At 43.3% G+C, this 11,783-nt stretch overlaps 1 protein-coding gene across 1 annotated transcript in view; it reads left to right on the top strand.

Annotated features, from left to right (window-relative positions):
• The window catches only part of LOC111968141 (histone-lysine N-methyltransferase KMT5B), a 28,632-nt gene that overhangs the window by 3,425 nt on the left and 13,424 nt on the right, over nucleotides 1–11,783 (top strand). Inside the window, 5 exon segments of the mRNA XM_023993707.2 lie at nucleotides 4,894–5,041; nucleotides 5,923–6,088; nucleotides 6,799–6,908; nucleotides 7,303–7,469; nucleotides 8,115–8,163. Of these exon segments, the coding sequence (XP_023849475.2) occupies nucleotides 4,894–5,041; nucleotides 5,923–6,088; nucleotides 6,799–6,908; nucleotides 7,303–7,469; nucleotides 8,115–8,163 (640 nt within the window).

Below are 11,783 nucleotides of genomic sequence, written 5' to 3'. Positions count from 1 at the left end.
TTGAGAGAAGGTCTGTCCCATTTCAAAGATGATGTCAGAACAGCAGAAGTGTGACGGTCGTCCATTTCAACGACGCATGATGTTGATGTCAGAACACAGGAAGTGTGACGGTCGGTCCATTTCAACGGATGATGATGTCAGAACAACAGGAAGGTGACGGTCGGGTCCATTTCAAACGACGATGAATGATGTCAGAACAACAGGAAGTGTGACGGTCGGTCCATTTCAACGACGATGATGATGATGTCAGAACAACAGGAAGTGTGACGGTCGGTCCATTTCAACGACGATGATGATGATGTTCAGAACAACAGGAAGTGTGACGGTCGGTCATTTTCAACGACGATGATGAGGGATGTCAGAACAACAGGAAGTGTGACGGTCGCGTCCATTTCAACGACGATGATGATGTCAGAACAACAGGAAGTGTGGACGGTCGGGTCCATTTCAACGACGATGATGATGATGTCAGAACAAACAGGAAGTGTGACGGTCGGTCCATTTCAACGACGATTGATGATGATGTCAGAACAACAGGAAGTGTGACGGTCGGTCCATTTCAACGACGATGATGATGATGTCAGAACAACAGGAAGTGTGACGGTCGGTCCATTTTCAACGACATGATGATGTCAGAACAACAGGAAGTGTGAGAAGAAAAAACCAACGTTCCTCACCATTCCTTTGTTGCCACATCTTGGCCTCCGTTCTGCTCAGAGGAGTAGCGGTTAACACGGGAGAATCTCAAAAACCCACTGTCAGTCGCAAACATCCGGAGATACACAAATACCTGGAACAACATGGAAAACAACAACAGAGTTACAAGGAAAGAAGGGACTGGATCTTGTGGATAACCAACCTAATTAAAGGTATGTTGTTAGATTTTATTTCACCTTTATTTTACTAGGCAAGGCAGTTAAGAACAAATACTTATTTTCAATGACGGCCTAGGAAACAGTGGGTTAACTGCCTTGTTCAGGGGCATAACAACAGATTTTATACCTTGTCAGCTCAGGGATTTGAACTTGCAACCTTCGGTTACTAGTCCAACCCTCTAACCACTAGGCTACCCTGCCGCCTAGTGGTTAGGAGCGTTGATTGGGTGCAGGCTCTAACTTAACTAGTTAAAAAATTATAAATTTAAGTCAGTTAAGAACAAATTCCTATTTTACAATGACGGCCTACACCCGAGCCAACCCCTAACCTGAACGACGCCGGGCCAATTGTGAGCCGCCCAATAGGACTCCCAATCACGGCCGGTTGTGATACAGCCTGGAATCGAACCGGGGTCTGTAGTACCTTAGACCGCTGCACCACTCGGGAGCCCTTCATAATGACTGTTCATCAGCCCAGCACCCCATCAATAAGAGATATGCGTTTCACTATCAACCGTGCTACTTGTGGCGTGCATCCCAAATGACATAGTGCACTACTTTTCACCAGGAGTCCTATATGTGACCTGGCAGGAGGGTGTCATTTGTGACTCTGTGGTGTTGTAATCTCACATGCTGTTTGAAGAGCTTCTCCTGGCTTTAGACTTGTGTAGATGTGGTGTCTGACCAGTCTCCAGTGGTGAGTGCTCTGAAAAGCCTTCTCCAGGTGTCATGCTTCTTAAACCGCTCAATAACTCCTTCAGCTCTTCCTGTCTTCCCTTGATTGGTCGAAACCTGTCACGACATCACAGGTGTCATGAATTAACAACAAAACATTCCGGGTTTCCAAATACAATTCATATTATCAAAAGTTCTAGAAGGAAGACTATAAGTGAGAAGAGACAACATTTCCTGATGCATTCTAAAGTGCTCATTGTGAGTACCTGCCAGAGGTGTGGACTCGAGTCACATGATTGGACTCGAGTCACATGACTTGGACTCGAGTCACATGACTTGGACTCGAGTCACATGACTTGGACTCGAGTCACATGACTTGGACTCGAGTCACATGACTTGGACTCGAGTCCACATGACTCCAAAATTAAATGAAATGTAAAATCATAAGCAATGTTACATTACTTTTCACAATGCAAATTGTTAATAATAATAATAATAATAAAGCCTTTAATTTGTATGTCTCTGCATGGCAGTTTGAAGGAAGTGGGAAGGCTGTTTCAGGAGCTCGTTGCTAACTAGTGTTAGCACAATGACTAGAAACTCCATAGACATCCAGTCATTGAGCTAACGCTAGCTAGCAACCTTCAAACTGCACGCAGACATACAAATGATATCCATGAGTTGAATTGCCAAAATCTCACACTCTTTAAAATCAGTCTTGAGTTTAGCAGGGGAAGCCCAGGTATTGGTTGAGGATGAGGGGTCAGAGTCAGGTTAAGGTTAAGGCCCCAGACAGACCTGGTGTTCATCTTGTGTGTCTGGAAGCCAGGTATTGGTTGAGGATGAGGGGTTAGGGGTCAGAGTCAGGTTTAAGGTTAAGGCCCCAGACAGACCGGTGTTCATCTTGTGTGTCTGGAAGCCCGGTAAGGGTCGAGGATGAGGCTGGTGGTGAGGTCATCGTGCTCACACAGCTCCTTAGCGGTCATTCCAGAGGACGGGATACAACGTCGCTCCGCCTCCAGGCTGGCCGCACTGAACCCTGGAAAAACATGAGAGTAAATGAGTACGGTGAAGTTACCCCCTAGACCAGCGGTTCCTAAACTTTTCCATTCCGGGGGAACACCAAGTCACATTCAAAAGCGCGACGACACCATTCTCGGAACCATTTTACATGTCTTGGCAGTCAAATGGTCAATTTTAGAAGTGAATGTAACAAATGAAGGCGTTTATTTATTAACAATTTGCATTGTGAAACGTAATGTAATATGATTAAATACCATTAATACTCCCAACTGTTATTAATTTTAAAAAGAACAATAAAAAAACATTTTGTAAAAATAATAAAAAATGTAATTGCGGACCACCTGCAGCACCACCGTGGACCTTGGTCAAATTATTATTATGATTTATAAATGTTTTTCTAACAAAATGAATAACAATTGGGAGTGTAAAATCATAAGCAATGTTACATTACTTTCACAATGCAAATGTTAATAATAATAAAGCCTTTAATTTGTTATATTCACTGCAAAAATTGACCAAATTTGACCGCCAATATATTTAGTTAAAATGGTTCCGTGAATGGGGGAGCTTTTGACGGTGATTTGGTGTTCCCCGGGACGGAAAAAGGTTGGGAACTGCTCACAAACGCTGATCTTGTTTGCATTTCCACTACTATTGGTTAAGGTAGGATCAGTGGGTCATTCCATAGCGAAACATTTTGCAACAGAAAACTAAAAATCTGTGCCGTTATTGGACAGTATCAATGACACAGTAGGCCCTGGTTCAAAATGTTGTTGGCCTAACTGAACGAGGCCCAGGGTCATTCACTAGGAAACAAACTGAACGAGGCCCAGGGTCATTGCACTAGGAAACACACTGAACGAGCCCAGGGTCATTCACTAGGAAACCACTGAACGAGGCCCAGGGTCACGCTAGGAAACACACTGAACGAGGCCAGGGTCATTCGCTAGGAAACAAACTGAACGAGGCCCAGGGTCATTCACTAGGAAACAAACTGAACGAGGCCCAGGGTCATTCCTAGGAAACAACTGAACGAGGCCCAGGGTCATTCGCTAGGAAACAAACTGAACGAGCCCAGGGTCATTCCTAGGAAACAACTGAACGAGGGCCAGGGTCATTCGCTAGGAAACAAACTGAACGAGGCCCAGGGTCATTCGCTAGGAAACAAACTGAACAGGCCCAGGGTCATTCGCTAGGAAACAAACTGAACGAGGCCCAGGGTCATTCGCTAGGAAACAAACTGAACGAGGCCCAGGGTCATCGCTAAGGAAACAAACTGAACGAGGCCCAGGGTCATTCGCTAGGAAACAAACTGAACGCAGGCCCAGGTCATTCGCTAGGAAACAAACTGAACGAGGCCCAGGTCATTCGTGTTTCCTAGCGAATGACCCTGGGCCTCGTTCAGTGTGTTTCCTAGCGAATGACCCTGGGCCTCGTTCAGTGTGTTTCCTAGTGAATGACCCTGGGCCTCGTTCAGTGTGTTTCCTAGTGCATGACCCTGGGCCTCGTTCAGTTTGTTTCCTAGTGAATGACCCTGGGCCTCGTTCAGTTAGGACAAAACATTTTGAAACAGGGCCTACTGTGTACTTGATACTGTCCAATAACGGCACAGATTTTAGTTTTCTGTTGCAAAATGTTTCGCTATGGAATGACCCACTGATCCTAACCTTAACCAATAGTAGTGGAAATGCAACAAGATCAGCGTCTTGMGAGCAGTTCCCAACCTTTTTCCGTCCCGGGGAACACCAAATCACCGTCAAAAGCTCCACCATTCACGGAACCATTTTAACTAAATATATTGGCGGTCAAATTTGGTCAATTTTTGCAGTGAATATAACAAATTAAAGGCTTTATTATTATTAACAATTTGCATTGTGAAAAGTAATGTAACATTGCTTATGATTTTACACTCCCAATTGTTATTCATTTTGTTAGAAAACATTTATAAATCATAATAATAATTTGACCAAGGTCCACGGTGGTGCTGCAGGTGGTCCGCAATTACATTTTTTATTATTTTTACAAAATGTTTTTTTATTGTTCTTTTTAAAATTAATAACAGTTGGGAGTATTAATGGTATTATAATCAATATTACATTACGTTTCACAATGCAAATTGTTAATAATAAAACGCCTTTCATTTGTTACATTCACTTCTAAAATTGACCAATTTGACTGCCAAGACATGTTAAAATGGTTCCGAGAATGGTGTCGTCGCGCTTTTGAATGTGACTTGGTGTTCCCCGGAATGGAAAAGTTTAGGAACCYCTGGTCTAGGGGGTAACTTCACCGTACTCATTTACTCTCATGTTTTTCCCAGGGTTCAGTGCGGCCAGCCTGGAGGCGGAGCGACGTTGTATCCCGTCCTCTGGGATGACCGCTAAGGAGCTGTGTGAGCACGATGACCTCACCACCAGCCTCATCCTCGACCCTTACCTGGGCTTCCAGACACACAAGATGAACACCAGGTCTGTCTGGGGCCTTAACCTTAAACCTGACTCTGACCCCTAACCCTCATCCTCAACCAATACCTGGGGCTTCCAGACACACAAGATGAACACCAGGTCTGTCTGGGCCTTACCTTAAACTGACTCTTGACCCCATCATCCTCAACCAATACCTGGGCCGCAGTTCCCGTGCCTAGCCAACTTAACGACCTGACTAAGCCCTCATTTACAATCCGGTCGCTAAACTAGACTGATTAAGAGTGAGATTTGGCAATTATACTCATGGACTATATGTTGTATGTCATGGCGTGCAGTTTTGAAGGTTTGCCTAGCTAGCGTTAGCTCAATGACTGGATGTCTATGGAGTCTAGTCATTTGCTAACCTAGTTAGCAACGGCTACTGAAACAGCCTTGCCACTTCACTTCTCAAACTGCGATGCAGAAGACATAACAAATTAAAGGCTTTATTATTATTATTATTAACAATTTCCATTGTGCACAAGTAATGTAACGATTGCTCTCCGAATTTTACCTACTTGTTTATTTAATTTTGGAGTCAATTGTGATGATCTGACTGAGTCAAGTCAGGCATAGTCATCGTGACCTCGAGTCCAGTTGACCAGTCATTGTGACCGATCATCAGACTCAGCAAGTCTGTGACATCGATGTGCGTCGACCAGTCATGTGACTCGAGTCCCAAGTCATTGTGACTCGAGTCCAAGTCATGTGAACTAGAGTCCACACCTCTGGCAGGTACTCACAATGAGCACTTTAGAATGCATCAGGAAATGTTGTCTCTTATCCACTTATAGTCTTCCTTCTAGAACTTTTGATAATATGAATTGTATTTGGAAACCCGGAATGTTTTGTTGTTATTCATGACACCTGTGATGTCGTGACAGGTTTCGACCAATCAAGGGAAGACAGGAAGAGCTGAAGGAGATTATTGAGCGGTTCAAGAAGCATGACAACCTGGAGAAGGCTTTCAGAGCACTCACCWCTGGAGACTGGTCCAGACACCACATCCTACACAAGTCTAAAGCCCAGGAGAAGCTCTTCAAACAGCATGTGAGATTACAACACCACAGAGTCACAAATGACACCCTCCTGCCAGGTCACATATAGGACTCTGGTGAAAAGTAGTGCACTATGTCATTTGGGATGCACGCCACAAGTAGCACGGTTGATAGTGAAACGCATATCTCTTATTGATGGGGTGCTGGGCTGATGAACAGTCATTATGAAGGGCTCCCGAGTGGTGCAGCGGTCTAAGGTACTACAGACCCCGGTTCGATTCCAGGCTGTATCACAACCGGCCGTGATTGGGAGTCCTATTGGGCGGCTCACAATTGGCCCGGCGTCGTTCAGGTTAGGGGTTGGCTCGGGTGTAGGCCGTCATTGTAAAATAGGAATTTGTTCTTAACTGACTTAATTTATAATTTTTTAACTAGTTAAGTAGAGCCTGCACCAATCAACGCTCTAACCACTAGGCGGCAGGGTAGCCTAGTGGTTAGAGGGTTGGACTAGTAACCGAAAGGTTGCAAGTTCAAATCCCTGAGCTGACAAGGTATAAATCTGTTGTTATGCCCCTGAACAAGGCAGTTAACCCACTGTTCCTAGGCCGTCATTGAAAATAAGTATTTGTTCTTAACTGACTTGCCTAGTAAAATAAAGGTGAAATAAAATCTAACAACATACCTTTTATTAGGTTGGTTATCCACAAGATCCAGTCCCTTCTTTTCCTTGTAACTCTGTTGTTGTTTTCCATGTTGTTCCAGGTATTTGTGTATCTCCGGATGTTTGCGACTGACAGTGGGTTTGAGATTCTCCCGTGTAACCGCTACTCCTCAGAGCAGAACGGAGCCAAGATCGTGGCAACAAAGGAATGGTGAGGAACGTTGGTTTTTCTTCTTCACACTTCCTGTTGTTCTGACATCACCGTCGTTGAAATGGACCGACCGTCACACTTCCTGCTGTTCTGACATCATCATCATCGTCGTTGAAATGGACCGACCGTCACACTTCCTGTTGTTCTGACATCATCATCGTCGTTGAAATGGACCGACCGTCACACTTCCTGCTGTTCTGACATCATCTTTGAAATGGACAGACCTTCTCTCAAACCACTAAAATCACTATGCTCTTTAGTCCTTGATTTTCTGTGTCGTATTGATCACGTCTCTTATTTGGATCGACATTTCTTTCTTTCTTTCCTTCTCTCTTTCTTTCTTTCTTTCCTTCTCTCTTTCTTTCTTTCTCTCTTTCTTTCTCTTGTACTTCAGGAAAAGGAACGATAAGATTGAGTACTTGGTGGGCTGCATCGCCGAGCTGTCGGAGAGCGAGGAGAACATGTTGCTGCGTCACGGGGAGAATGACTTCAGTGTCATGTACTCAACACGCAAGAACTGTGCTCAGCTGTGGCTGGGGCCTGCAGCCTTCATCAACCACGGTACGTCTCCACTGACAACACAGTACAGGTTGTCATTGGAAATACCAACGACATCTTCATTCACTTACCTGTGTAAATTACTACACCACATCTTAAATGAATCAAAATACAGCAAGTAAACCAACTTACATGAAAAATACAGCCAGCTCTCCCAAATAAAGTTTACAGATAGATTTATTCTGGGCAGTTACAATGGACAGATTTATTCTGGGCAGTTACAATGGACAGATTTATTCTGGGCAGTTACAATGGACAGATTTATTCTGGGCAGTTTACAATGGACAGATTTATTCTGGGCAGTTACAATGGACAGATTTATTCTGGGCAGTTTACAATGGACAGATTTATTCTGGGCAGTTTACAATGGACAGATTTATTCTGGGCAGTTTACAATGGATGTTTGGGTCCGTCTCCAACAGAAACAGATAATAGGTGTTTAATATCAGACTCTGGTCAAAAGTAGTGCACTAAATAAGGAATAGGGTGCCAACTCTGGTCAAAAGTAGTGCACTAAATAAGGACTAGGGTGCCATTTAGGGCGCGTCCTTAGGTCAGTGTTCCAGAAGGCCAATTCAAGTTATGCTGCAGTCTCTCTCTGTGAGGAAACTGGGATCCTAATCTTCTGTGTTGCTTTGTTTTTTTCAGATTGCCGGCCAAATTGCAAGGTGAGTGACGAAGCCCAGGGCTCAATACAATAGGCTGCTACCCTTGGTGAGAGTGATGTGACAAATCCCAGGGCTCAATACAATAGGCCTGCTAACCTTGGTGAGAGTGAATGAATCCCAGGGCTCATTATCAATAGGCTGCTAACCTTGGTGAGTGTGACGAAGCCCAGGCTCAAATACATAGGCCTGCTACCCTTGGTGAGAGTGATGAAGCCCAGGGCTCAATACAATAGGCTGCTAACCTTGGTGAGTGTGACGAATCCCAGGGCTCAATACATAGGCTGCTACCTTGTTGATAGTGACGAGCCCAGGGCTCAATAACAATAGGCTGCTACCCTTGGTGGATAGTGACGAAGCCAGGGCTCAATACAAAGGCTACTACCCTTGGTGAGAGTGACGAAGCCCAGGGCTCAATACAATAGGCTGCTACCTTGGTGAGAGTGACGAATCCCAGGGCTCAATACAATAGGCTTCTACCCTTGGTGAGAGTGATGAATCCAGGGCTCAATCAATAGGCTGCTACCTTGGTGAGAGTGACGAATCCCAGGGCTCAATACAATAGGCCTGCTACCCTTGGTGAAGTGATGAAGCCCAGGGCTCAATAACAATAGGCTGCTACCCTTGGTGAGAGTGAATGAAGCCCAGGGCTCAATACAATAGGCTGCTACCCTTGGTGAGAGTGCTGAAGCCCAGGGCCTCAATACAATAGGCTGCTACCCTTGGTGAGAGTGACGAAGCCCAGGGCTCAATACAATAGGCTGCTACCTTCGGTGAGAGTGATGAAGCCCAGGGCTCAATACAATAGGCTGCTACCCTTGTTGAGAGTGATGAGCCAGGGCTCAATACATAGGCTGCTACCCTTGTTGAGTGTGATGAAGCCCAGGGTCAATACAATAGGCTGCTACCCTTGTTGAGAGTGATGAAGCCCAGGGCTCAATACAATAGGCTGCTACCCTTGTTGAGTGTGATGAAGCCCAGGGCTCAATACAATAGGCTGCTACCCTTGGTGAGAGTGTTGAAGCCCAGGGCTCAATACAATAGGCTGCTACCCTTGGTGAGAGTGCTGAAAGCACAGGGCTCAATACAATAGGCTGCTACCCTTGGTGAGAGTGATGAAGCCCAAGGGCTCAATACAATAGGCTGCTACCCTTGGTGAGAGTGATGAAGCCCAGGGCTCAATACAATAGGCTGCTACCCTTGGTGAGAGTGATGAAGCCCAGGGCTCAATACAATAGCCTACTACCCTTGGTGTGGAATGAGGTTAACACATAACACTTGGTGTATTGATTTAAGATGGAGAAAGAGGGTGGTTCACACACAGACAAAAAATATATTATTATTTGTAATGTCATTTATTTATTTTTTCCTTGGTGACAAAAAGACTGGTAAAACATGCCTTAACCAAGTTTGTGGGAACATGTCCCCTTCATTAAACGTTTTGAAATTCTTTCTTTGCTTTGTTCACTTCAGTTGTGGATTCCTCCCACCTGTGATGAAGGTTACCTCAGGGTCTGTATTTATAAAGTACTGATTCATGTCCTTCCCCTAGATATAATCCTATTCAAAAATTGTATTTTGTCACATGCGCCGAATACAACAGGTGTAGGTAGACCTTACTGTGAAATGCTTAATTAAAAGTCCTTAACCAACAATGCAGTTTGTTAAGAAATAGAATTAAGAAAATATGAACAAATAAACGAAAGTAAAAATAATAATAATAATAACAATAACGAGGCTATATACAGGGGGTACCGGTACCAATTCAGTGTACAGGTTAGTCGAGGTAATTTGTATGTGTAGGTAGGGGTAAAGTGACTAATATATGATAATTACAGACCAGTAACAGCAGTGTACATGTAGGTAGGGGTTAAAGTGACTGTATAGATAATAAACAGACAGTAACAGCAGTGTACATGTAGGTAGGGGTAAAGTGACTGTATAGATAATAAACAGATAGTAACAGCAGTGTACATGTAGGTAGGGGTAAAGTGACTATGTATAGATAATAACAGACAGTAACAGCAGTGTACATGTAGGTAGGGGTAAAGTGACTGTATAGATAATAAACAGACAGTAACAGCAGTGTACATGTAGGTAGGGGTAAAGTGACTGTATAGATAATAACAGACAGTAAAGCAGTGTACATGTGGTAGGGGTAAAAGTGACTGTATAAGATAATAAACAGACAGTAAACAGCAGTGTACATGTAGGTAGGGGTAAAGTGACTGTATAAGATAATAAACAGACAGTAACAGCTGTGTACATGTAGGTAGGGGTAAAGTGACTGTATAGATAATAAACAGTAACAGCAGTGTACATGTAGGTAGGGGTAAAGTGACTGTATAGATAATAAACAGACAGTAACAGCAGTGTACATGTAGGTAGGGGTAAAGTAACTATGTATAGATAATAAACAGACAGTAACAGCAGTGTACATGTAGGTAGGGGTAAGTGACTGTATAGATAATAAACAGACAGTAACAGCAGTGTACATGTAGGTAGGGGTAAAGTAAATATGTGTAGATAATAAACAGACAGTCACAGCAGTGTACATGTAGGTAGGGGTAAAGTGACTGTATAGATAATAAACAGATAGTAACAGCAGTGTACATGTAGGTAGGGGTAAAGTGACTGTAAGATAATAAACAGACAGTAACAGCAGTGTACATGTAGGTAGGGGTAAAGTGACTATGTATAGAATAATAACAGACAGTAACAGCAGTGTACATGTAGGTAGGGGTAAAGTGACTGTATAGATAATAAACAGACAGTAACAGCAGTGTACATGTAGGTAGGGGTAAGTGACTGTATAGATAATAAACAGACAGTAAACAGCAGTGTACATGTAGGTAGGGGTAAAGTGACTGTATAGATAATAAACAGCAGTAACAGCAGTGGTACATGTAGGTAGGGGTAAAGTGACTGTATAGATAATAAACAGACCAGTAACAGCAGTGTACATGTAGGTGGGTAAAGTGACTGTATAGATAATAAACAGACAGTAACAGCAGTGTACATGTAGGTAGGGGTAAAGTGACTATGTATAGATAATAAACAGAGAGTAACAGCAGTGTAACATGTAGGTAGGGGTAAAGTGACTGTATAGATAATAAACAGACAGTAACAGCAGTGTACATGTAGGTAGGGGTAAAGTGACTATGTATAGATAATAACACGAGAGTAACAGCAGTGTACATGTAGGTATGGGTAAAGTAACTATGTATAGATAATAAACAGACAGTAACAGCAGTGTACATGTAGGTAGGGGTAAAGTGACTATATATAGATAATAAACAGATAGTAACAGCAGTGTACATGTAGGTAGGGGTAAAGTAACTATGTATAGATAATAACAGACAGTAACAGCAGTGTACATGTAGGTAGGGGTAAAGTGACTGGTATAGATAATAAACAGACAGTAACAGCAGTGTACATGTAGGTAGGGGTAAAGTGACTGTATAGATAATAAACAGACAGTAGCAGCAGTGTACATGTAGGTAGGGGTAAAGTGACTGTATAGATAATAAACAGACAGTAACAGGCAGTGTACATGTAGGTAGGGGTAAGTGACTGTAATAGATAATAAACAGACAGTAACAGCAGTGTACATGTAGGTAGGGGTAAAGGTGACTGTATAGATAATAAACAG

The sequence above is a fragment of the Salvelinus sp. IW2-2015 genome, linkage group LG8, assembly GCF_002910315.2.
Source record: "Salvelinus sp. IW2-2015 linkage group LG8, ASM291031v2, whole genome shotgun sequence".
NCBI classification, from domain to species: domain Eukaryota; kingdom Metazoa; phylum Chordata; class Actinopteri; order Salmoniformes; family Salmonidae; genus Salvelinus; species Salvelinus sp. IW2-2015.
This window is presented reverse-complemented; position numbering and strand designations above follow the sequence as displayed.